The sequence below is a fragment of the Brienomyrus brachyistius genome, chromosome 11 (genome assembly GCF_023856365.1).
Source record: "Brienomyrus brachyistius isolate T26 chromosome 11, BBRACH_0.4, whole genome shotgun sequence".
NCBI lineage: Eukaryota > Metazoa > Chordata > Actinopteri > Osteoglossiformes > Mormyridae > Brienomyrus > Brienomyrus brachyistius.
Genome location: NC_064543.1, coordinates 8,706,290 through 8,732,678, shown reverse-complemented (window position 1 = coordinate 8,732,678; position 26,389 = coordinate 8,706,290). Strand labels below are relative to the sequence as shown.

General features: G+C 51.7%; 1 protein-coding gene across 1 annotated transcript in view; it reads right to left on the bottom strand.

The window, feature by feature from the left end:
• LOC125751616 (transcription factor 12-like) overlaps positions 1 to 26,389 on the bottom strand; it is an 80,567-nt gene that overhangs the window by 11,451 nt on the left and 42,727 nt on the right. Inside the window, 8 exon segments of the mRNA XM_049030663.1 lie at positions 349 to 445; positions 2,652 to 2,719; positions 2,812 to 2,956; positions 3,568 to 3,692; positions 4,822 to 4,921; positions 18,531 to 18,583; positions 18,967 to 19,096; positions 24,210 to 24,271. Coding sequence (XP_048886620.1) covers positions 349 to 445; positions 2,652 to 2,719; positions 2,812 to 2,956; positions 3,568 to 3,692; positions 4,822 to 4,921; positions 18,531 to 18,583; positions 18,967 to 19,096; positions 24,210 to 24,271 — 780 coding nt within the window.

Genomic DNA, 26,389 nt, shown 5'->3' with positions numbered 1-26,389 from the left:
TTGATGACTGTGGACCGATGACCGTGCCAAGCGATGACTGTGGGACTGATGACCGTATGTAGCAATGACTCAGTCAGGTGGTGACCATATAGAATGATGACTGTGTGGTCTGCTGACTTCAGGGCGATGACTGCATGGAATGATGGCTTTATGTGATGACCGAGTAAGGTGGTAACCATATAAAGCAATGACTGTGTGGACCGATGACCGCGCGGAACGATGACTGTGTGAAATAATGACCATATTAAGCAATGACTGAGTAGGGTGGTGGCCATATAGACTGCTGACTGTAGGGCGATGAGTGCTCTGTGTAACAATGGTGTCCCAATGACCGTCTTTTCACTGTACCTGTTGTTCCGGCTGTGCCAGCGAGGGGCGATGGCGAGCCCACAGGTGTGGAAGGATTGGAAGGAAAGCTGCTGCTGGTGTGGTCAGGTGAATATATCTGAAAAAGAGAGGTGGGCATCAGTGAGATAGCGAGAGGCCCATGTGGGGTCAACCACTGCTGAGGTCTGCGAGTTCACAGCCTGGTCCCACGAGGAAGCTCCCCAAGTACAACTTGTATACTTCACACTGCTGGGGGGGGGGGGGGGACGCTCTTACACACTTCACCCCAGTACAAAAAATCATTATTCATTTGCCGAAGAACTACGAGACCACGGCCGGTGGAACAAAAAGATCCAAAAAGGACCGCGAATCACTCCTGGACACATGGCACCGTTACTGTGAAGAGAATCCACATGAGTGTTACTTTCAGACTCTGCTCAGTGACAACAGCTGACGTGTTGTTAGGCCGCATAGGGATGGTCGCTTCCAACATATCAATGTGATTCCTGCCCCTGTGTTTCTTACGGATCTTTCTCTCTGGGGGGGGGGGGGGGGGGACAGATAAATCCCTGCTTCAGCTGACAAGTGCCAAATCTGCCCCACACAGAGAGGGCGGTGAGGTTCAGGACAGGAAAGCGAATGAGCCGCCCGTGTGACCAAAGGCCCCGCCCACCCTGTGCTCAATCGCTTGGGAGCTTTTCTGCACGCAATGAAAGAGGAAAAGAATGCTGCAAGACAATTACTGAAGCTCATCCTCACAAACACCAGAGAGGCCTACTCTCCCATAGCACGCCACGGCTTGAAAACGCAATGCCTGAAGCTCTCTGCTAATACATGTGGTATTATGGGATTCTGCCACATAATGGAAACATCTTATGGAAACCTGGGTATTACACTCAGATCCAGCTCATTAGCTGTAGGACAAACAGCATGTCCTGAAGGCCCAGCCTGACGCCTTCCTGGGCCCTCAAACAGCAAGCCGACGAAGACACTCAAAGGCAGATACTCTCCATAATCTTCTTATTTGATCCTGAGTGACTTTTATGCGTCAATCAACTCGGCAAAATCCTGTGAGGGGCTTAATGAGTGCAAAGTGATTGTGTGAGTGTGGGGGTGGGGGGCTTTATGACACTGATTAGAAGACGCCACCCAGCAGCTGGTAGAGGGCTGGTGAAAGACAAAGACCCTGAAACCTGAAGATCTACAAACTTGATAACTAAGTCCCAGGGAGGGGGGGCTGTTGTAGTTCCCTCTGAAATAACCGACAGAATAAATCGCTACAACTATACGTTACATTCAGCTCTAAATACAAGCGTAAACAGGCAAAGAAATGAAATAATTCCTGGTGAAGGGACTGCGTTGTTAGCAGGCCTGTACCCTGATGTGAGAGACCCAGTCCCCAGTGTTACTGGCCCCCTGGCGGTACCCCCTGGCCAGGCCCACCCCCTGTTGGCTGATGAGCCGTCATTCCACTCCCCTGATTGGTCGCGCTCCGGCCAGCGGCCTCAGCAGCGAGCACACAAAAGCCGCGCGCCAGGCAGCCTATGGGGGCTGACGTCGGCCCGCGTAAATCCCATTCCCAAGCCCCCCCTTCCCAAAAAAGCCCCCAGCCGTCAGTGCTCCCCAAACCAAGCGTGTCCATTTCACAGCAGCTTTGTCATGCTAATAGAATTAAGGCTGTGGGTACAATAAGACTTCATTTGTGATTATCGCTGCCCCCCCCCCACAGCGTGCAGTGGATACCCCCCCTCTTACGGCAGGATGCACTTCCTGCATGCTCCTTATTAGGATCTGTCCTCCATCTCCTTTCGGAGCTATTAGCTATTAGGCTCCTTCTCACCTCTCCCTTCACTGGGAAACGCCTGGGGCAGCCTCTGCATTTTAGAGGTTATGGGGAAACACACATGAAGTCTTCATCACAAGGAGCAGATGTGAAACACTCCCCCCCCCCCCCGTATGTTTTTATTCTGTTTGATCTGCTGTGATCAGAGGGGGCCGCGCTCTGACATTGCGGCGTTATGCCCTCTTGGGGGCTGTGTTCCTAATCACTCCTGTCGGCTCGCAGCCGCAGGGTGAGTGTAGCTTAAGTGCGGTCCGAGAGTGCTTCTGCCGGGGACAGCTGTACACACCGGACCACCACGATCCCGGACCTCGCCCCCCCCAAGAACTGTAGGCCTCTGTAAAACACCCCAGGCAGCAGCCTATGGCTGGAAAGGCAAATTCGACCCTCTCACTTCTTTAACTTCGTTAAATGACCCCCCCCCCAATCACTCAGTGGGGTAGGGGGTGTCCTCAGGTCAGGCTGGGTGCGGTCAAGTACTCACAGAGGCCAGGGCCTTCCCCAGCGCGTCTCCAGTCTGTGACCCCCCTGCGGCGTTTCCACGGTTCCCCGCTGCCACAGGAGGAAAGAACAAAATGGCAGTTAAAGGGGCTAAACGGAGGCAGGAGCGGCACTGCAAGGACCCCTGGGGCCGGGGGGCTTACCCATGACGGTGTCGGTGGCGGTAGCGGGCGATGCGTGGGACACGGTGACGTAGGGCGAAGCGCTGGCGTTGCTGCGGTTGAAGCTGGACATGGGAGGAAGACTGGAGCTGATGTCCGTCGGGGACATGGAGTGGGGGGGGTAGTTCTGTGGGAAGTGGGGGAGCAGGTCACACCACACAGCTGGTATGAGGGGACAGCCACCGCTCAGCCTTCCCCGCATTTAGCGACGTGGATCCGAGTGGAGAGAACCGAGGATCCGCGTCTCCCCAGGTGCAGACCCTCCCCCACCCCCATGGCCCTGGAGTCGTGACCCACGGGCCATCACCAGCAGGCGAGCAGATGAACACAGATGAGACACTGATAAGGAGCCAGGCGGGTGGCATCCACCGCAGATAATCGCCAGACATGGCGGAGATAAGCAGGAATGGAAAAGAAAGAGTGCAGATCTGATAAAGATCTACTATCGGCCCCCGGAGGGCTGGAAAAACAGGGCCGGTGGTCCGATATGCCAGAGCACGGGAACGACACGCACACGCGCCGAGAAAGCAGAACACACGCGCACACACAAGAGCCACGTGGTGCCTGCAATAATAATGACGATAAAACAGGCAACAGCCCTGACTGAATCTGCTTCCCGATGACCTCACTAAACAATGCCGGTGACCTGACCGTGACCTCTGGCCATCGGCGGCGAACGTCACCCAAGTGCAGAGCACATCACCGTGAGCCGGGACCCAGGCGGCGCCTCGCTCTTACCAGGCGCTCATGTGAGTGCAGGTTGCCGTAGTTTCCCGACTGCGATCCTCCAAGCATCCCGGCGTATCCGGGCTGGCTGATCCCGTTAGAGGAATTCCAGGGGTCAGAGGAATTATGGGACCCGTCTGCAAATAAAAACGCACACAGTCGCAGCGGAATTCAAACGATGCAGGTACAGCACTTACACAGCTACACGCTGTTTAAACGAAAGGGGGTTTATGACAAACGTTCACCAGCAAAAAGGGGACAAACAAATATATTAATATTAATGGATGTAAGGTTACTACATAGCAAACATTTTTTTTTTTCTTAGTATTATTTGATTTGTATGAATTGTGAAGCAGGACGCTGAGAGCGATTCCCAAGCAGGACCCCGTCCCCCGCAGGGACCAGGCCAGACCACAGCCACGGAGCAGCTGGACAAACACGGGGGCCTCCTGGTGCAACCGGATTCCGGTCGGGAGGAAAGGCCGCACCCACGCTCACCCCAGAGCGCCAGCGACCCACTCTGTCGCAACACAAGTGCTCTTTCAAAGCTTTACTCCTTAAGTTAAAAAAAAAGAGAAGCTAACCCAATTACTTCAACTTGGAATTGCTGCTAAACCCATGGACTGCGTTGTATCAACATCAAAAAAAAAGAAATTAAATTAAAAATCAAGATGAAGCTGTATTTGATCTGCATGGTGTTATCGATTCAGCTGCTCTGTAACTAATGGACTTTAACATGTCCAATGTATTCAGATTCCTTATGTTCAATACATTCAGTATGTTCAAATTCTTCATGTCCAACGTATTCGGTGCATTCAAACGCAAAAGCTCAAACTCCTTTTGCTTAATATGTTTGGTATTTTCAAATTCCTTATGTTCAAAATATTGAATATGTTCAAACTCCATATGTCTAATACATTCAGTTTGTTCAAATTCCTTACGCTCAAAATGTTCACACTCTTTATGTTCAAAATTCCTTCTGCGATAAAAACCTTTAACCATTTCACTGTCTGAAAGATGCAACAAAGCCTGGCCAGGCTCCCAAACCCAAACCTGGTCTCACATTCAGGGGGTGGTGTGTGTGTCTGTGTGTGTGTCTGTGTGTATGCGTGCATGTTTGGGGGGGGGGGGGGGGGGGCGATACTGAGCCCAGCTCTCCGGTTTCACGGGGGTTAAACGCAAGGAAATGGATGATTTCAGAGACTGACATCATGGTCTCTGTTTCATGCCCGCTGATGTCTGATGAACAGATGCAGTTCCACTCACCAAAAAAAGTGCTTCCAAACATGCTGCTGGGAGGCTTTGGGGACGGAAAGGTGGGCGAGTCCCTGTTAAAGTCGTCCGAGTTCGGGGACGGTGCATAAACCTGCCAAGAGAATACAAATACCACCGCTGAGCACTGGAGACTCAAAGATGTGGATTTACTGCCTCTGTCAGTGGTGGCAAACACCCAGGACTAAAAGACATTAATTCAGAGCCTCTCCGTCGGCAGCGAAAAGCTCTCACACATTGAGAGAGAGAGGGAGAGAGAGAGAGGGAGAGAGTGGGTTTATCATTCATACAGGCTCATAAACACAGCCCTGTCTGCGGCTGAGGAAGGGACCTGCCCTCAGACTCGCCATATGCACCTGAGAAATGACGGAGTCTATCGGGCCTGACTACAGAGCCGAGCGCAGGCTGGTAATAACAGCGACGACACCATCAGGCTGCACACTGTGCCAGGGCTTGCAGGCCTTATATCACATGGTACAGGAGAGGCTGCTCCTCTCATGCTCTCGTGTCACTGGCTGATTGTCTTGACACTGGCACGGTGAAAACCACCAATCGTATCGCGTGGAAAAGGATCGGGGGCACTTTCAGGCAGTACCTCTGGGCAGAGGGGCTGGCAAAGCGGACGGGCTCCCTGCAGGGGCCCGAGCCAAGGGGAACAGGGCCCCCAAAGCAAAGCAACGTTTCACACACATAAGTCAGGGCAGAACAACGGTGTCCGTTTGGCTTAGTTAACAGATGCCAAGTATAAGGCAAAGCAGGCTGCATGGCAGACCATGTTCATGGTGTTTCTGAAGAAATGGAAAGATCCAACATGATGGGGGGGGTGCAAATAGCTGAATAAAGACTAATAAGTAACACCATCCATCGTGACACGGAAGATAATGAAGTTCAGACTGTTCTGGATTTGAGTTCTCACTGCTCGTTCCAGACGAGCTCATGCTGGCGATACCTCGCGTCCTTACATTAGCACGGGGCGAACCAAACAAAGGAGGAAAAGACGGCAGACATGAGAGGCTAAACAGCGACGGGGGTGCGTGGCTCGCTCGCTCCTGCACGCGGATGCCAGCCCGAGCGGCCCGGATCAAAGAGCCCCGTGGAGAGCGGCAGTGATGTGGGCTCCGACTTCGCAGGCTCCAGATGGAGGCCGGCCCCCCCCTCCCCCCAGCCCGCTACGGAGGGAGCTGCTTGCTGTGGTCTGGGGTCAGAGCACGGCGAAAATTAAAAGCAGAGGCCTCCCGTCTTCCCACTGGCAGCCCCGTCCTGTGATGGTCCGGGTCTGTCCCAATGTCCCGCCGTCCAGCATTTGGCCCCCGCGATTTACGGCGAGGCCTGGCTCTTTTCCTAGGAGCTGTACTCAAACCCCCCCCAAGGTCACAGGCTGCAGGAAAGTGTGGCCTCCCAACCCCTGACTCAAACTGCAGAAACACACCTGCAGACATATTACTCTGGCGTGATTTTTATTTACTTTGTGGTGTGACCTTTACTGTGACATTTGGAGAACATGAAACAGGGAAATTATATCTAATTTAAATTTTGTATGTCTATAAACAGGCAGAAACACGTACACATACACACATGTGCAGGAACGTGCAAGCAGAGATATGTACACACATACATACATACGTACACACCACCCCCACACACATACAAATACACACATATATATGCACATGCGATCCAGACATGAAGGAACAGATACACGCTGGCAGGCAGGCAGGAACACACACACACACACACACATACATGCTGACGTGCAGGAACAGGCACACACACGCGTATTTACACCAGCTACACATGTATTCGCGGCCTGTTCTGCACCTGCTCCCCTCCCTGACTTTGATGTGGCCATGGAAATGAGCAGAGCTTCCCGGTGCAGCTTCGGCGGTGGGGGTGGGGGGCCGTGAAGTTAACCAGCTAGGGCCCGGGTGACGCAGCTCCCATGGCGACCCCGGCCCTCCCTCGGCGGTGGCCGCCTTTGTCCCGCCCGCAGCCTCAATGGACAGCATATGGTGCGGGATAAAGCTAATTGTCCTCCTTACGGCCAGCGAGCGCCGGAGTCATTAATGAAGCTTCCCAACACCAGGCGCTTCGCCCCGCCGGCCTCCAAGGTCCTGCTCACGCAGGATGCTCTCCTCATACTCTCCTGCCAACTATCGGCTGTTTGGTCTGCCATGTCAACACTCATTCCATACAGTGACATACAAGCACGCTCAACACAGTCCCGGGTCCATACTCTTTTTTCGAAAATCATTGTGAGGCTGTTTTTTCCACACCAAAAATAAAGGAATTTGACAGTCTGGTGCATCAGGTGCTTTGGGCTTTGGTAATAAGGGAAAGAGGAGAGAGCCGAACCCACGGAGGACACCAGCCAGCTGCCAGCCTGAGGGAGGCTGCGTCAAGCGGGGAAAGCCAAACAAAAACAGGAAAAATTCAGAATTAACCCTAAGACAGCGTGAAATTATTTAAAGTAATTCATACATTTAAAATTTAAATGCGCGAAGGCAAGGAAAAACTGAGGGAAATGTGTTAAAAGATAAAATAAATCAAAGGAGGCACTTTTTAGCGGGAAAGGGGCTGATCGGCGGCGCTGAGAGGCAGAAGCCGATACCAGCGGCGTCCCGCACAACTTCGGAAAAGTGCACAATAGTTTGCTGAGCACCACTTCTGCCGACGCAACACGTCGAACCGCAAGCTGCGACGGATCCGGATCTCTCATCAAGTAGACACTCAACAACAAATAAACTGTTTATTAATATTTCAATTTAGAAATACTTAATTATTCCAATATCATTCTGTATGCTTCTAAAGGGAAATACTTTAGATGTCTCTCCTTCTAGCCATCTAGAGTGTATATGTCATTCATTAAATCTACACTCCACTTGAGAGATATTAAAACAGGGGACAGCTTAAATAAACTCCTCCCATCAAATCCAGAAATACACTCATTTACAGTTTTTTCCCCAATTAAAAATAATGGTGGGGGGGGGGGACAAGTGAAAGTGGTGAAGATCTCTGAGCCCTGGGAAGCCCGACACCCGGTCCGATCGGGCAGTGAGCGAGGTGCCCGTTTGGGACGATGGTTCTTTGATCGCAGCGTAAACTTGCTGTTTATGGCATATTTACCAACCGCTCTGGGTCATACGGTTCAGCTCAGACCAATTCTAGCCACATGCTACCAATTTTCCCATCTTCCCGCCTGCAGTCCAAGCCTGGAAATACTTAATATAAAAAAGATCTAAGTGGTCCCTTTGTGGTGCACGAACAAAAGGAATTGTTGCAAAGAGGGCACAGGCGGCACTCAGGCCGCATGAAGTCACATGGAGCGGGTGGGGGGACAAACGGGCGGGCCGCATTTCATCTTCTCCTCTGCTTCAACGAACACAAACCATCAGAACCTCCACATCGAACTTCACACAGAGAAATGTACCCAGTACATCTACATAAACCTTGTGGGCAAAGATTTGATTCAGTATTAAGACCCCCCCCCCCCCCCCCAACTGGCTCTGAAGCATGGAGCGAGGTGAGGGTCACATGACACAGCACCCCCTCATAGCGCACTTGCTTTTCCCGCCTGCCCTGCCAGCCAAGGTGCTCGGAGGCTCCAGGCGACATTCTGCACCTTGCCCCCCCCCCCCCCCCCACACCTGCGACCAGCCATCGCTTCTCACTCACACCGTCTATGACGCCTCGTAAAACGCAAAGTGCAGGTGTGTGCCCACACACTCACACGCACCTGCACGTGCCCGGCACACACGCACACACACAATCAACTGCAGACACGCAAGTCACCAGCACAGCTAAATGAAGTTTTCAGAAGGCAGTATCAAAGGGGACATTAACAGAGATGAGGAGGACCGGCATTAGGCTCCCCGTAGAGACAAGAATGTGGATTAAAAACAGATGGAATAAGAGCAACACTTGTGCCCGGACTTCAGTCTGCAAACAGGAAAAGTCTAACCTTAACAGGCAGGCAGCTCGCTGGCCCTAATCACTCCCAGACTCACGCTTGTGATTATTTCAACTCATTGCTAACAAACCAGCCAACGAAAATAAAGTTAAAGCTACAAAAACAACTTTCAGTAGATTCGCCTGATTAAGGAAGTCTGCAAAAAAAAAAACTATAAAAAACAAGGCACACACAGATAGCCCTAATCTCTCTCCTGTCATTTCCTTTTTTTTTTGTTCAAACTGATCCCCACCGGTTCGGATAGCTGCTCCAGCAAGCGGACCCTGTCGGTTACCGCTCCGGTTCAGCCGGCGCCGAGCGACTCTCCGCTCTGCTACGCACATCTACATGTCAGCGGCACCAGCGCCTTACACGGTGCGGGGAGAGGGGCCAGCAGAAAGTGTAAGGAGAGATGAGCGCGGTTCAAAATGCGTGAAGTGCAGGCGATGCTGGCAGAGCACTGAGAGGAGATGGACAGTTCCGGCTTGCGGCTGGATGGACGGACAGACAGAGATGCTACGATTGCTGACAACACACCGGTACCACCAGCACCAACCAGCACGCACACAAACACACACTCTGTCAAAAGAGAAGTCCACTCACTGATTTCCCGTTGTAGTAATACATCAAAGAGTTGGTACCCATTCCTGGCACAGGATATGCGCAATACATGATGGCTGTGCAGATTTGGCAGGAGTAAAGGGAAAAAAAAAAAAAAAAGTAATGTTTTGCGCTGGTTCAGGGCACAGCAACCGTACACAGCTCTTCTCCCAAGACACGCATCCAACCCGTTCAGAAAGACTAATTCCTTTAGTCCTGGCCCTCCACACATGGATCTACTCAGAGGGAACTTATGCAAATTAGGGCTGAACCATTCCGAGCTACAGTTGGGGGGGTGGCTGGTGGAAAGCGGGGGGAGGGAGGAGTTGATCTGTCAGGTTTTTTCCCTCCCCCTGCTAAGCTTCATAAGTGCTGATGCAAAGTGGAATGCTGGAAAAGCAAAGGAGAAAGACACAGTGAGGGAGAGAGAGAGGGAGAGAGGAAGTACTCAACTATCGCTGTGTTTAATATGGGAAAATACCTCCAAGCGTTAAAATGCTGATTTTCTGCTATAAGCTCTTTAGTACTGGAACTAAAATTATTTGAATTAATGCGCCTTATTTTAAAAAAGCAGCTAATTGGTGATATTGTAGTCAGCGAAGACACAGCACAGCCGTAATCCCACGCAAGCCGATCTTCTGTTTCTGTTTTTATTTAATTAGTTGCGGTGCAGAGGTGCAGAGGACAGCTGTGCGTCTCCCCACGACGGAGCCATCTGGCCCGGGTTTTAGTTGCCCCCAAACTCCACACATTTTCCAATTAGCGGCCAACAATTGGACACCATGACCCCAAGACCAGCACGAAAACCAGAGATGAAAACCAGTTTCCTGCGACCCCCCCCACCGAAGCCTGAGACAATTCATCGTCAAATGTTTCTAATTTAATCTGACAAAGCACAACGACAACAGAAAGTTTCGTGACATGATGCTTAAATCGATTAATGTGGAGCGATTAACAAAGATGGGGCACGCACTGGCGCTTATGGCAAGTCACATTGCCCGTGCGTGTAGCGGTGCGTGCTCGTGTGCGTGTAGCGGTGCGTGCTCGTGTGCGTGTAGCGGTGCGTGCTCGTGTGCGTGTAGCGGTGCGTAATCGTGTGCGTGTAGCGGTGCGTGTAGCGGTGCGTGCTCGTGTGCGTGTAGCGGTGCGTGCTCGTGTGCGTGTAGCGGTGCGTGCTCGTGTGCGTGTAGCGGTGCGTGCTCGTGTGCGTGCGAGCATGCGAGACCCCCGGCATCTCTGCTGAGCCTCAGAATGAATCCAGGCCGTAAACAGAAAGCTGCTAAAATGAGCAGCAGCTGGTGGCAGGGCGGAGCTCTGACATCATTTCCTGTGAACCGGGGGGGGGGGGTGGGGGGCTGTGAGAGAAATTAGAGAAACTGGAAATATGGTGGGGAGGGGCGTAGACTTAAAAAGAGGGCCGCCCCCCTTGGCAGTGCGGGGCCCCCCATGGGCGGCACGCTGTCAGGACCCCCGGGGTGTGGTGGGCCCGCGTGTGACGGTCCGGCTCCATGCCGCCGCATGCCTGCCTTCATGCCTGTCAGAGCACCGCCGCGCACCAGCGTGCCGCTTTGTTCCCGAAGGTGACATTTACAGCATTACTGTTACAGAAAGATGAAAGCGACCTGCCCTTAAAGGCCCACTCTTCATTATGCATTTTCTGCACAAGTATTGTTTATTCCTCTCTGTTCTCCGAGTTCCTTTCAAAGCGGTCCAAGGCGCAGGATCGGCAAGCTGGTATCACTTTACAAACTAGAGCCGCTTCAAGTCACCGCGCGAAGCAGGAGGGCGACGGCCCAGGAGCCCGATCACGGGCACGGACGGCGGCACGGACGGCGGCACGGACGGCGGCACGGACGGCGGCACGAACGGCGCGCCTGCAATAGCACGGGAACAAAAGCGAGCCAAATGAAAAGCACAGGCCTGGCATCGGAACGAAGAGGTTTTTATATTTAGTGCTGCCTGTAATGTTGACATGTTATTCATCACTCCCCCCTGCAGGCGAAAGCCGGTCCTGTCACGCCAGTGCCAAGCCCAGATGGGCGACACAGAGTGGCAGTGCTGGGACACAACGCGTTCCCTAACTCCCACAGTGGCTCGGCTCCGCCCCCCCAGCCTTGGCACACGCCAGCTAGCCTGTATGGTGTCATTATCAGTTCAATGCTGAGATGCACCAAATCTTTTTTTTCCCCCCACCACCTATGAAGTCTTTATTTTTACCAACCGATTTAATAGCCAGGTGTCCTTTTGTTGCTGGGGAAGGATGAAACTGCATTGCGTAATTTACAACACACACATTTTGAAGATTAGCGCTGGCGTTGCATGTGAGTAATCGGTGAAATTTATCACCGTCCGTGCCATGTTAAAAATAATAGCATTCCTGTAGAAAATAAACCCAGCGAGTGATTGACAAGTGCACACGTTTTTAAATACTTCACAGGGAGATACAGCCAGGAACAGGCAAAATCAGGACAGTGTAACAACACCACACAGGCAATGGCAGGAAGCTTGTCTGATTTACTATTATATAAAAAATAAGATCACCTGGATGAGAGGGGCGAGGCAGTGGAGCATTACGCCATGTGCACTGAGCATCCACAGATGGAACCAAGATCTTTTTCTACCCGCAACGGTTTATAAACAAAAACTCAAATCAAAAAATACTTCACTTTCAGAAGACATTTATAACCATGACAGTTTATTATAAAATACATTTATCTAAAAGCATGCTGAATTGATAACATAGCTAAATTTCATTTAGGAAATATAATTTCACATTTAAGAAAAAGTACAGAATACGACGAGCATTAATGGAATTATCGCTCTTTTTTCTTCCCCATGTCTCTCACAGTTCCTTAATTCACAGAATCCAGTCTTACATAAACCCCCCAGGACCTCTCCAGCATTACATCATCCATTTAGCATTTAAGGAGAGGCACCCGCCCATCGATGCCAAAAATACAAATAAAGCGGCTGCAGGCGGAGAGGATGTGACACGCGGCAGCGCGGAAATAGGAGCACGCGATGTGGGAGGCGGCCAGATAACTGCCCCTGCAGACGAGGAGTCTCCAGGTGACCCCCATTTCCCAGAATCCTCGGCAGCACGGCGGGACTGGAGGGCGGGAGGCCGCAGGTTATTTGTGAAACTCGCCGTCTGGGTCTCGGTCTCCTCCCATCTATAGTCCAGCTTAATCCCGTTAGCCAGCGTCTGCCGGCCTGTCTCTGCGCCTGACCTGAGATGGGGGGGGGGGGGGGGGGTTTGCCCCTGTGTGCTGTGACCTCTGCACCCCCCACCGGTGCCACGCACACCAAGACTCTCTCCCACACACGCGTCCCAGGGCAGCCGGCTCCCCACTCTCGCACTTGAGAGGCTCCCACATCATTTCACGCTGCTCTCCATCCCAGCCAGCTCCACTATCTCTGCCTCCACATTTCCGTTTGCGCAACACCCGGTCCCTGGCCCGCGCGCTCCCCATCGGCGTCTCCCCGCCACAGCTCGCCTCAAGGACGGCCTCCAGTACATCCCCGCCCCCCTGCCCGCCCCGCCCACACACACACACACACACACACACGCCCCACTGGAGAGCCTCCTTCCTGAAGCAATTAGAGTAAGTTTACATGAATAAAATAGCGAACAGACATCTCACTTCAGCCAACAGATACTAGTGACTCCCAAAAGGAGCCGCGCTATTCCAGCCTGCAGTTATATAACCGGAAACCGGAAAAACGTTGGGGGGGGAAACCCAAACCAATCGCAATTAGCTGAACAAACTTGTTAAAAAATATTGACCATGTCTGTCATTGCCGTTACGAGCATCTGATCAACCATAAATGCATTTAACATGTGTTTTGAGACCGCAGATTAGGCTACAGTTATGGCAGGAATAAAAATGAGCGTGACGCACTTTCACGGTTGGAAATGTATCCCACACGGTGGCGGCAGCAGAAATGGTGAGAGTAAAGTGCGGTGGCGCAGACCCAGCCAGCCCAGTGGGACCTAGAGCATCTCCGGAGAGTTCCGGAATCCAGAGCGCTATTTTTAGGCCGCTCTGGAGGGCCGCCGCCCGCTCAGGTGAGAAGTCTGACTGAGGTCACCTGGCAGGTGGCGGTCGGCAGCCGGTACGGCTGTCACCACGGGGGCGGGGTGGGGGGGGCACCCTTCAGGAGGCTTGGGAGCAGTCCAATCCAATCAGAGCTGTCCGCAGAGGGCCTTGCCGGCGCCGTCTGGCCCACGCGGGCTGCCTGACCCTCAGCCGCGTCTGGGACACAGAAAAGCCCATCAAATGTCAGCCTGCCGACAGGCCAACGCAAGGCAGGTGCTCGCGGTGAGATCTAACGAAAGAACCGCCGTATGCATTCTGCCAAAAAACACTTTTGTTTGTAGAAAATCTCCCAGTAAACACTAAACAGCACGAGTCCTGTGAGCCCACAATCTCATGGTTGTTTACGTGCTACGCTGGTTTAGGCTGACAGAAGTAATTTACAACAGGTAAGAATGCGGATAATCAAATCTGAGCATTAATTCAGTCTCTCTGTTCTAGTAAATCTTTTTGAAGATGTAAGTAAGCAATCTCTGGGCTGTTTACGGTACCTGATTGGTTATCTGTACTCCTCACATCAATGGGCCATTTTAAAAATCCAAACAAAAAAAGTCATGGGTCACTACAAAGGCCTTCTTTCTGTTTAGAATAATCAGAGCTAAGATAATGAGGAACATCTATCTAATCAGCTTTCAGACGCCAAGCTGAAGAACACTTCAGCACAGAGAGCATGTGCTATTTAAAAAAAAAAAAATCCTGCCCCCTGGTGGCTGGACAGGAACTCACCGCTCTGTTCACACACTATAGTTTAAAAAAGTTCAACAAAACTTCTGAAGCATTTTTGGGGGAAAAAAAACAAAAATATCATGAAATGATATTAGATTTTTATGATATTAAGCCCCTAGTATAAAATGAAAGAAAACATAAAGCTGAAATAAAAACATATATACTGAGTGCTTACTGCTGCTGATATTTGATTATCGGACTACACAACTTGGTTCTCAAAATTTTCACAGCAGGACAGCATACTTGTTTTGTTTCTGCAGAGAGCATCACTACCTCTAAAGGCTTCAAATCGAGTTTGAAAACATTAGCATGGAGGACGGCACACGGCTGAACCTTAAAGACCAACGCTTCCAGCTGCCTGTCTTAACAGCTTTTTACTCCACCTTGTCTACTAAATGTCACTCCCTCACATAGTGCTAAGTAAAGATAAAATATGCAGATCTACACATGCTTGTCTGACCTACAGGGGGCCCTCTAATCAAAACACTCAATCAAGTGCCAAATGGACGAAATGAAGTCAAATGTGGTCTCATGCACTCCATCTTCTGCCACTTTACTTCCATGATGTTCAGAACGTGGCCTCCTGGCCAAGGGGCACCTCAAACACGGAGACACGACAGCAGGATCACAGGCGGTGGGATCGTGTGAACGGTCTGTCAGAAGCAATCTACAATCTCTTTTCTCCCCCCCCATTCAACCGGGGTTTTTGCTCCCGGGACCCACCTCCGGGAGGAATCCAGCCCCGCGTCTGTGCCAATAGGCTGATGCTAGCGGATGTCACATGACGTCGCCGTACCGCTGACAACAAGAAGAGTGCTCCAAAAAAAGCCCAGCTATTTGCACATTCGCTGTTCCCTCTAGCTAGACAGGAGCCCCAGAAGGGCCCGCGTCTCCCCGTAGAATTAGAGGCGTTATCGTCCCTGTCCCCCTGTCAAATGGTACGTCATGCAGGTGGCCCCAAAATGCCTGCTGGCTGCCTCCCACTGCAGTCTCTTCCTACTATTTCCTCGTGTCCCTCTTTATTTCAGCTGTAGGTCAGGGTGCGTGGAGGGACTGCCACCGGCACAGACGAGGCTGACACTGCGGCTGAGTCACCCTGTGGTCATGAGCCGCGCAGCGGCGGAGGGCGAAGGCGGTGCGGCGGCGAGCGAGAGGCACGGCAGCCCGCTCACACTCTCAAAAGCACAACTAGCACTGCAAAGACAAGGCAAGCGGATCATCTAATGCTTCTTCAAGCAATTTTTAAAACCAGCCCCATCTATAACATCACATACCTTCAGCTGCAATACACCCTGACAACATCTTTTGTTTGTACTCATATTCAAACTCGGCTTCTCTGCACTTGCGGCAGAGAGTTTCTCCCCACACAATGCTGTGAGCTCTCCCATGCAAAAGTTAACATGCGACGCGGTATCGCCATCTCCCCTCCCGTGCGTAGCTGCATGGCTCCAGATCTGCCAAGGTAAGGGGCCCAGCAGAGAGTTCTGTCAGTGAGCTATGATCTTGATCTGTGTGTGTGTGTGTGTGTGTGTTTGCGCGCGTGCACAGCTCTCAGAAGCTACAGCGCCACTAATCAGTCATCACTCAGTTGGCACAGAGCTGATCAGCACTGGAGTCACACTGGGAGAGAAGCGACTGAAATGGCTCCCTGTCGGTGTTTCAGGTCTCTCTGTGTTTCTCTCTCTCTCTCTGCTTCTCTGCCAGTGTCTCTCTCCTTGTCTGTGTGTGTGTGTGTGTGTGTGTGTGTGTGCGTGCGTGTGTGTGTGTGTGTGTGTGCCTCGTGTGTCTGTGTCCCTTGCCTTGTCTCTCTGTTTCTGCCTCCGCGTGTCTGTCTGTGTTTGTTTTTCTCCATGTTACTCTGTGTCTCTGCCTCTTCTTGTCTGTGTCCCTCTCCCTGTATCAGTCTGAATCTCTCTGTATATCTGTGAATGCCTCTCACCTTGCCTCTCTCCTTACCTCTCTCCCTGCCTCTCTCCCTGCCTCTCTCCTTACCTCTCTCCTTACCTCTCACCTTGCCTCTCTCCCTGCCTCTCTCCCTGCCTCTCTCCTTACCTCTCTCCTTACCTCTCTCCTTACCTCTCACCTTGCCTCTCTCCCTGCCTCTCTCCTTGCCTCTCACCTTGCCTCTCTCCTTGCCTCTCTCCTTGCCTCTCTCCTTGCCTCTCTCCTTGCCTCTCTCCTTGCCTCTCACCTTGCCTCTCTCCTTGCCTCTCTCCTTGCCTCTCTGTCCCTCTCATTGTCCCTCTATCTGTCTGTATTTCTCTGCATTTCTGTCTCTGTCTCTCTCCTTGTCTGTGTCCCTCTCCTTGTCTTTCTATCTGTCTGTATCCCTCTGTATTTCTGTCTGTCTGTGGGCCCCCCTCCTCTCTCTCTATCAGTCTGTATCTCTCTATATTTCTGTCTCTCTCCTTCTCTATCTGTTTCTGTCGTTCTGTCTCTTTGCCTCTCTATGCATCTGCATCTCTCTGCATTTCTCTGTGTGTCCATGTCCCTCTGCATGTGTCAGTGCCTCTATGCCTCACCATGGACATGTCTCTCTGTGTCTGTCCTTCTCGGTACAGGCCCAATCACAGCAGTGTCCCTATGGGCCAGTTTCACGCCTCCCAAAAGCCAAAAGCCGATGCCCCCCACTGCAAATTCTGAGGGAAGCAGCCCCCCCCCCCCACACACACACACACACACAAACCATCTATAAACATACATTTAAACATACGGGCACATTAACTGTAGGTGCCGGCTGGCCTTTTCTGATAGACTTCAGATATCTTCTTATAGAGGACATGCATTTAAAGGCACAGAACGCCCTGCCAAAAGGATTAACACACAAATATTGAATCTATATCCATTATCACATTTAAAAATCATCCAGCTGCTGGAATGTAAATTGCTGCAAACTATTTTTATGTCTGGAGGGAAGAGAGGTAGAAAAAAAAATAAGTAAAAAATAAACAGATAAGTATTCCCAGGCAGGGAATAATGATGAGGAGTTGTGTTCATTATGTTTATCATGCAGCTATTCAGACCTCAGGTGGGCCCAGTGCTTACAGCAGCAGAACCTTTCAGCGGCGCCTGCAGCTGCACTCCTTCCGGTGCTTTCCGTGCACGGCCTCCGGCTCCCAGCCCACGCACCCGCCCCAGCCCAGGCCCCCTCCTCCCGAGGCCACACCCTGGGCGCCATTTTCGGCAGGGTGCTAGAGGAGGGCTCCCCCGTGACGTTCTCGGAGCGCGGGTGAGAGAGGGAGATGGGGCCCTATCTGATTGGCCGCTTTGAGTTATGAGTCATAAGAGTGCACCTGCACCCATGTGTTAAGTGCTGACCAATAAAAGCCCTGTGCAATTTACACAACAAAGAGACGCATCTCAGGAGGCAGCCAATCGGTCTCCGCCTGTCCCCAGCGTCTCACTCCCTATTTAAGGAGCTAAAACACCACCCTTCTCTAACACCCGGGATTGGCTTCCTCTCAGGCCCCCACCCTCCACAAACAAACAATCATTCAAACACAAATTGACAGGCTCCCCCCCCCCCTGGTTTCGACTTCCAGCGGAAACGCCGTTGTTAACTCCCAAAGCTACAGCTTTCGATTATCGCGATTAATAATGAACCTCCAGTCCTGTAAGCTTGGCCGCTCTTCAAAGCCTCTGCTGTTTTCTGCTGTTCTGTTCTCGCAGGATGAATCTTCCAGCAAAGTCAGGGTATCTCCACAAACTAGTTGCTGTCAAATCCTTCTCTGGTGGGGGCGCCACTTAATAAAGGGCCTCCAGGACGCAGCGGGCTCTCCGCAGCGAGCAGCCTGACCGACCGAGCGCCACATGCATATTAATGACCCCGGGCTGGGACACTGGCAGCCGGGATTCCGCTGGGATTATCACACATGGAAATTTCTCCGATTCTCGGCTATTAATCTCTGTCTGTCCTCCTGTTCGGCGACATAATGACTAATTAAACATCAAAAGACCTGCACTGGGTCTCTGCTCTGCCAGTCCGTGGCCCTGATCCCCCACCCCCCCGGGGGACGCAGCTCTATGACAGGCCAGAGTCCCTGGTCGACCCCCCCCCCCCCCCCCCCCCGCCACCGCTAAATACACACAGAGCTGAATTAAAGATAACACCGTTCATCCCTGAAAAGGGAGGGCAGGGGTCAAATCAGAGCCCAAACAAGCATGTGTACACACACACACACACACACACACACACACGCACACGCAGACTCACAGACAGATTCACAGTGCGTGCGCCTCACTGTTAACAAGGCCCGCAGTGGGAATGGCGCGGAACTGGCGTGACATCTGTGTGTGGGTTAGGGGGGAGGCAGGAGCGGAGACATTTCACTCACGGATGACGGCAGTCCTGGGGGAACCTTCCGTATTTTCTTTGTTTGTAAGGGATCTGCAGAGAGTTAAGAGCAGCAGTCAGTGCACATGAAGGGCACGGCGCCTGAGGAAAGCCTTGGCACCGCAAAGGACAGCCACAGAAACGAGCACCAGAGGCAGCAGATATTTACAATCATCAGGCTGTTTAAACACAATGATTACGCAAAGCACTGGCAAGTCTCACACTATACTAATGCACTGTTATTAATGGAGTACAAACAGACCGCTAACAGCAGTGTCGTTTCACAGAAAGTTTTATTTTTTATGTGTGTAAATCAAATGTCACTTAACTAAACCTGAGCAAAAGCTAAATCCTGTTTGTTCCAAATCTCCTCCTGTGCTCTGATGTTATTCTTAAGCCAGTGTTTCCCAACCCGGTCCCCGCCGGGTGGTACTGACCCATGGGGGCCGGATCCTGAAGGGGTCTTCTTCTCGGGTTGGTGCCGGAAAAGAAGAAGGGAGGGGCAGCCTTTCCGGGCGCGGCGCCGGACGCCGGACCCGCCAGCCCCACGTCGCTCCGAAGGCCCGACTGCAGGAGAGAAGCAGAGCGGCGACAGGCTGAATGCGGATTCCCGCGGAGCTCACGGCCATCGTGCCTCCCACTCTGACTCCTGCTCCATGGGCGTGACTTACGGACAGACTTGGCCACAAGGCAACATCGAGTCACAGCTAACGATGTTTTCACGGCTTCTTTAGCCCTTTGGGGTCGATATGAAAACAACGCGGCCTTCAGGTGATTTTCACCATGTTATACCCAAACAAAGGGCCATTCCAGATCTACATGGCGGGAAGAGGCACGATGCGGGTGCGAATAACCAGTTGGGATTTGGAACACAACCCTCAGTGTGTCATGGGCCCAGTGGGTTCCATTACGCTTTGGTTCATGCCAGATTATTAAAATAGCCCTGCATCCGCTCACGCTAACACATCCCTTCTTGGAAGTTAGGAACTGTAAGAATCAACATTTAGCTTCTCGTATCAGGCATCCCTAAAAAATAAAATCATCATAAATGGATGAAAAAAAATCTTTCCAAACTATGGCAAGAAACCCGCCATCAATGTTCCTTCTTCACTGTGTGATTTTAGGGCAAACAGGCAGTTGGGCCCGTCACTGCGTGGCTCTGAAAGACCCCGGGCTTAACACTACAACAGGAGAGTTATTGGCAGAGTTTGACACACCCAGTAATAAGGGAACGACTATTAACTGGGAGATGGCCTGTGGCGCAGGAGCCCAAGGGGCCAGTGCCGGGCTGCGGGCAGTTAACATCCTCACTGAATGCAGGGAGAAATCCATAGAAGAGCAGCCGGCCCTATCGATCTCTCTCGGCCCGGGTTCCCGCAGGAGAGCGACATCGATTCTGAGCGCTTTCAGCCCATGGCATCTCCGGGCCCGGCTGGAACGTGTGGGATGGCCATCCGCGGGATGGGACGGGACAGGAGGGCCGTGATGTGTGGGGAGCGGTGCCTCATTAAACCATCTGTCTGATCTGGGGAGCTACTGGCACCCTCCTAAAAAAGCCAAGATGCTTAACGGGCAAAGTAGCCGCCGCAGAAGCATGTGAGCCTACGGACACTGGCGTCAGACCGTCTCCTGCGAAACACGTATCCAATTACTGGATGTCCAGTCGGCGGTGGAGAGCCGGTCACGCACGGCGCCTGACATCCGCGGATTAACATGCTAATCTTGGGACGCTCGGAGAGACACCCCAGGGCCTCTGCTCGCTCTGCCGGCACGACCTCGGAAAGGCTGACGCCCCTCTGACCCACATCCACTTGTCTAGTCATCCATCAGCAAACTGGGTTAATGGGCCCATTAATGCTCAATCTCAATTAGCATAAGCATTTGCTCACCTCATTCGGGTGCTTGGAGGCAGGCGGCCGTTAGCATTGGCCGGCTTGCTGACGGCGGACCCTCAGTCGCAGAGAGCCGCATGTAATGACACCTAAGGCATGTGGGTGACATGGGGACACGTCGTCCATTTGGCTCCCAAAAAGATTTCAATAAACAATCTATTTCTGCCAGTGTGGTAAAACACAGCACTCGTAAATTTGGAATTCTTGATAAAATATAAACACATACCCCCTTTTTGTTCATTATAAAATGAGAGGGCCGACTCCCCATCACTCCTCATTCATGATATTAGGCACCGGGCACAAACGGGATCAGTGATCCGGACGACACACATCCAACACCTACAGGATACCTGTCAATCAGCCTGTTAATGCAAATGATGACAATTTGCTAGCTGGCTAATTAAGTTGATGAAATCAAAAGCGACAGGCTGATTGTAAACAGCACAGCTGATTGTGGATTGGGATTGGCAGCTGATGGGCCAAAAAAATGTAAAACAAAAAAAAATAAAAATTAACCTAAGCAAACCGAACTGCAACTCGAGAAACTTGCAGTCACAACAACAAAGACTGATGTGTATCCACAGTAGCAAACAGATACTTTCCATTGAAATAAAACCAGGCAATGTCAGCCCGGAGAAGTCCCAACACAGCTGACACTAGGGCATCCTAATTTAGACCTATTTGGCATTCCTGATTTAGATCCATTAGAATGACGGCCGTCAACTTGCACGACATCATTCTACTGCCGGACAAATAAAGGGAGAGGAGGTCAGGGAGAGTTTGGAGTGACAAGCTGTCAAAGGGACTGCCGCCATGACATTGTTGTGCCACAACCAATCGGATTCCAGCGCCTTCACCCAATGCCGTTAGTTCCTTACAGCAATGCTAAATGAAAGACAGGGACTCTCTCCAGCTATCAATGTCAGTCATTCTCTCCATCTCTTTTCAGGACTTAAGTTAAAGGCAACCGGCGGCTGATAAGACACAACAACCATAAACTGAACGTACGGGCAGAGAGAATGATTCAAAGCTGGGTTTTCATTGGGGCTAATCACGATTATCTTTTAAGCAAAGATAATCATGAAGTTTATACAGGAAAGGACTACGCTTTTGCAATACCGAAACCATAATTTACGATGTGAGATAACAAAGGGAAGGAACAGCTAAAAGATTCAGAGGAATGCAGACTTAGGGGAGGAAGCAGGCAGCATGGTGTTAGGGATCCAGGAGCCAGCGATGGGACCCGACGGTGACAAAGCAGTCGGTCATTCCCAAATCGGCTCTTTATACCTGGAAACTCTCTCACATGACACCTGCTGCATTAGCCTCCCAGCATCTGGATGCACCCTGCGGAACAAAGGGGCGCAGGCTCACGGATAATGGCGCTAATCTGTCAAAAGGCCGCCTGTCCCAGCCACGGGCCCCCCTTCTGCTCGCCTCCTCACAGCGCCGTGGACAGACGACCTGAACAGGACTGTCATCGCGAATACTTGCTGGCCGGCGACATCCTTGCGCGTGCCTCAGCAAAACCACTGAGGACTGCGGGCACCAGGTGATAATCCAAATGATTTCGGGGGCCCAGTCGATACCGGTGATAATCCCAGTGACCGGAGAGGGTTGGCGACACCAGAAGATAAACCCTACAAACCCCGATGCGTGGCAATATTCACAGCAAACTAAGGGGCCCTGAGAAGATTTGGTGAGAAACACCAAAAAAACCGGTGAGGCCTGGTGACAAGCCCAGCGTGTGTGGGCCCGGTGAGGCCCGGTGACAAGCCCAGCGTGTGCGGGTCCGGTGAGGCCCGGTGACAAGCCCAGCGTGTGCGGGCCCGGTGAGGCCGGTGAGGCCCGGTGACAAGCCCAGCGTGTGTGGGCCCGGTGAGGCCGGTGAGGCCCGGTGACAAGCCCAGCGTGTGTGGGCCCGGTGAGGCCCGGTGAGGCCGGTGAGGCAGGCGACAGGGCCACAGAGAAACCACGTGCTCTAGGCAGCCAGAGGACGCAGCTTGCCAGAACATTCCACGCAGCTCACTTAATGAGACCTGTCGTTCAGTGTGTCCGCATCACAGGATAACGCCGCTGAAACAGTCGGCCCGCCTCGCCGCAATGACAGCACCGTAACGGATGGCTCGCTCCACGAAATAATCGCAGGCTATTGCACCGCTGTGAGCGCTGATAGATCGCCCGTGCGCCACATTTCCATACACTACTCGGCAAAGATGTGAATATAGTTGCCTACTTATTAAGTTTGCAGGATGTGTTACTGGACAATTTCCAGCTTCCAGCAGAAGGTTATGAAGCTGGCGCCAGGCACTCTTTGGCTCATTAAAAACGTAAACACGGCGTGATAATCTCTGCACCTGAGACGCCATTTCCGATGTGCCGCTGTACGACAGCGTGAGCTCGGCCCAGCACTCGAAACACAATCAAACGGATGGCGATGGCAACTAGCAGCCTTATACATTATTAATACGACGGCTCTGCGGCCTGAATTCCTGCTGCATTCCCTCTGAAGCAAAATGACTTTTTTTTTTCCTTCTTCCTGTTTTTCTTCTGCGACTAGACAAACTGAGTCCCTGCCAGCCTCAGATCTCAGCAGCTGCGGAGCTGCAAAGATTCTTCGGTCCTCACACAAAATGTCTGCAATCCACTTTCTAAAGGCAGCTGTATGAGTGAAAGGCAGCATTACCCCCCGTGCTGATCGCAGAGGTACTTGCTCTGTTCTGAGCAGAGACTGTGATCTGTATAAGTGTTAGGACTCACTGCAAGGCGTACAAGTCATCAAAAAATTCACATAAAGCTACAGACTGCAGATAAATCACGGGGTTAACAGCAAGATCACCGCAGTCACCCCTAAATAGTTTACTTAAAGTTCAGCACAAACATTTTAAATGTAAACCCACCCCATCCATCCACCATTCATCTATTCAATCCAGTAGAGTAGCGTTTCTCAACCCAGTTCTTGGGGACCCCCTGACGTTTTTGCTCCCTTCCAGCAACCAGGAGGAGGGCAAAAGGTAGACAGGGAGCAAAACCATGGACTGGGGTAAGACTGCAGTGGATGATATGTAAACCAAACTGGCAAAAATCAGTATTAAGAGCCAGACCGAAAAAATGGCAAAAGAAAAACATCCAGGAGAGCAATGTGGCAGTGAGGAGGTCACCTTCTGAAGCGAGAGAAAAGGGAGCCTAAAACTCAAGGCCTGAGAAAGTAAAGTCTGGGTGGGGGGCTGCTGAGAAGGACACTATCTCCTCTGACTTCCAGACAGAGAAGACGGGGCACAGAGTGTACGGGCTGAGAATGCAGAGCTTGGGGCCTGTGAGCCCTGCCCCCCCCCCCCCCCACCCCCCCACCCACTGGGCCACACTGACTCCCAGAATTCCTGACCTCCCTGAGAACCACGGGGTGCCGACGTGCCTCTTATCTCACCCGCTCTGGCCACATTCTCACCGAGCTTCTTCGAGGGTGTTTACAAACATGCCGGAACTTTCCCAGGAAAGCCCCAATCTCTTCACCTTCGTCTGAGCACTGAGATGATTTACTCCGACGCAGACGCAGCTGGTGTGGGTACCAAAACCCCTCAGATGTCAGCAGTGGAAAACAACCAGGCCGGATTGTTCATGCTTGGCCACTTGCGTAATACATTAAAAACAATGGATGCAAAACCTGTCGTGTATTACTAGCATATTACACACATACATGTATCGTGCCTGTGTATGTGTATATATGTGCGTGTGCTGTACACGTGCCTGTAGGCTACGCCAAGGCGGGTGGGTGACGTCGAACTCACCGAGCAGCCGGAGACGGCAGGCTCCCGGCCGTACGTGGGGAAGGGACTCCTCTCTGTTTTACCTGTGTGCACAGACAAGGGTAATCCCCATCAGACGGGCAAACAGCACAGAGATGTTGTGCAGAAGCAGACAAACCCACTCACAAAGAGCTCTGTGCAACAGCAGCCGATGCCAAACATATGGGGATGCTTTAAACGATGAGACTGACCGCTCTCTGTACTTTACTGGGCAGACCAAGAAACTAGGATCTTGAGGTATCAGCCCGGGTGTGAAATCCAAACAGTCTTTGAAAGTCACAATCGTTGAACGGCAATTGCTGGCAAATTCGCGACAATGATAGAATGCTGGAATTTCTTCTCCACAGAAGCACATTTAATCGGTGCTGTTGGGAATAAGCATGCATATGGGGCAGGGGCCTCCAACTCCGGTCCTGGAGAGCTATTATCCAGTAGGTTTTCTATCCTACCCGGCTTCTGATGAGCCACACCTGCTCTCAGGTAAATACCAGGAACAGGTGTGGCTCATCAGAAGCCGGGTAGGATAGAAAACCTGCTGGATAGTAGCTCTGCAGGCCCGGAGTTGGAGACCCTTGATATAGGGTATGGCTTTCCTTAAATAGGCCATGTGATGGGCCATGCAATGAACCCTTCGCTCCGTATCGTCAGGAAGATCTGCAGAGGAGCCTTATCGTTAAGATATTGATTCCTCTAATAGATCCTGAGAGCGAACTCTAGCCCGGAAGGGCTCCATCAATGCCAGCCGTCCCATGTGAGTCCCCACAGGTCAGGGCTTCCAAAGAACCATCAGGAACTGGGGGAGGCGACGGCACACCAGCATGAATCATACTCTTCACATTATCTAAACTCAGCAGTTTTACGCCTATGGAAAAAATGTGAATCGTACATAAAATGATAAACAACTTTAACAACATCATACATTATTCTTGTCAGACTTTCAAACATTTCTGGAACAAATGGAGCTTTGAAAGTAAATTCTGTTTACTCTGGGGAAAGGTAAATATTTTACCAAGTAAAAAACTTGCACAGCACAGATTTTGTTTTACCTCTTCCGACCATTTTTTTTTTGGGGGGGGGGGGGGGTGTCACATAATGATTTACAGTGATTTACAGTGGCATCTATTAATGGATGCAGTCACATGACCGCGGATCCATGCTTTCCTGAGCCAGCTATAGAAAAGTATCCTTCTGCTGTTTAAAGTTACTGAATAAAACTATTTTCAGCGCATATGTCTGAAGGGTAACGAATGTACATGAGGGGGCATGTAGGGCACTGAACATCCGCGGAGGAGCTGAGCAAATTAGTCAGGCTTATTTCACTATTCCTCACTTCAGCTGCCCGGCTATCGGCTCCCTAAAAGGTGATATGTGGGAAGCTTCCCCTGCAAGGCGGCCTGTTCTAGGTGTGGATTCGAGGTGAGGTGCAGCGTAACTCTGCTAAGACGGTTAAAGGAAGTCCCCCCCCCCTCTGTTGTCTCGTAATCTGAAATGTGTGGTTCCGCGGAGCCGCTCGGCTCTGGCTTTGCGGCAGATGCGCCGATAGCCTCTCCCCGCCGTGGCCGTCCAGGCTGTTTTTCCCGCTCGTGCGTTTTGTCTCTGCCTAATGCACCCGTGCAGCCTCTCCGCAGTGAATTATTCATCATGCGCGCATTCGGTTTGAGCCGCGGCCAAGGCAGTGAAGCGCGCACACACGCGTGTACACACACACACACACACACACACACACAAAAATCATGTACCCCCCCCCCACCCCCCCACCAACTCATGGCAGCCCCGGGGCCCGGCCAAGCCAGGCGTGAAGATACGCCGAGGGACCTCTCAGCCAGGGCACGACAAACGGAGGGAAAAATATCACCCCCCCCCACCCCACCCCACCCCACCCCAAGGAATTAAATGGTAAACGAGCATTTAGCCGTTCAGAGTGAACACACCCACCGAAAAGTGCATTGCTCAAAAACAAAAAATATGTTTGCATTCTCACGTCACTGCACAAAAGTACCGCCGTTTGGTGAGATCTTAAAGGGAAAGTACACCCACACTTCACTACCATTCAGACATGTACCGAGGCTCATTATCGGGGGGGAGGGGGGGTGACTTTCCCATTATGTTGTACAAATGGCTGTTCCAGCTGATGACCTAAAAAATATACTGAAAAAATTTAA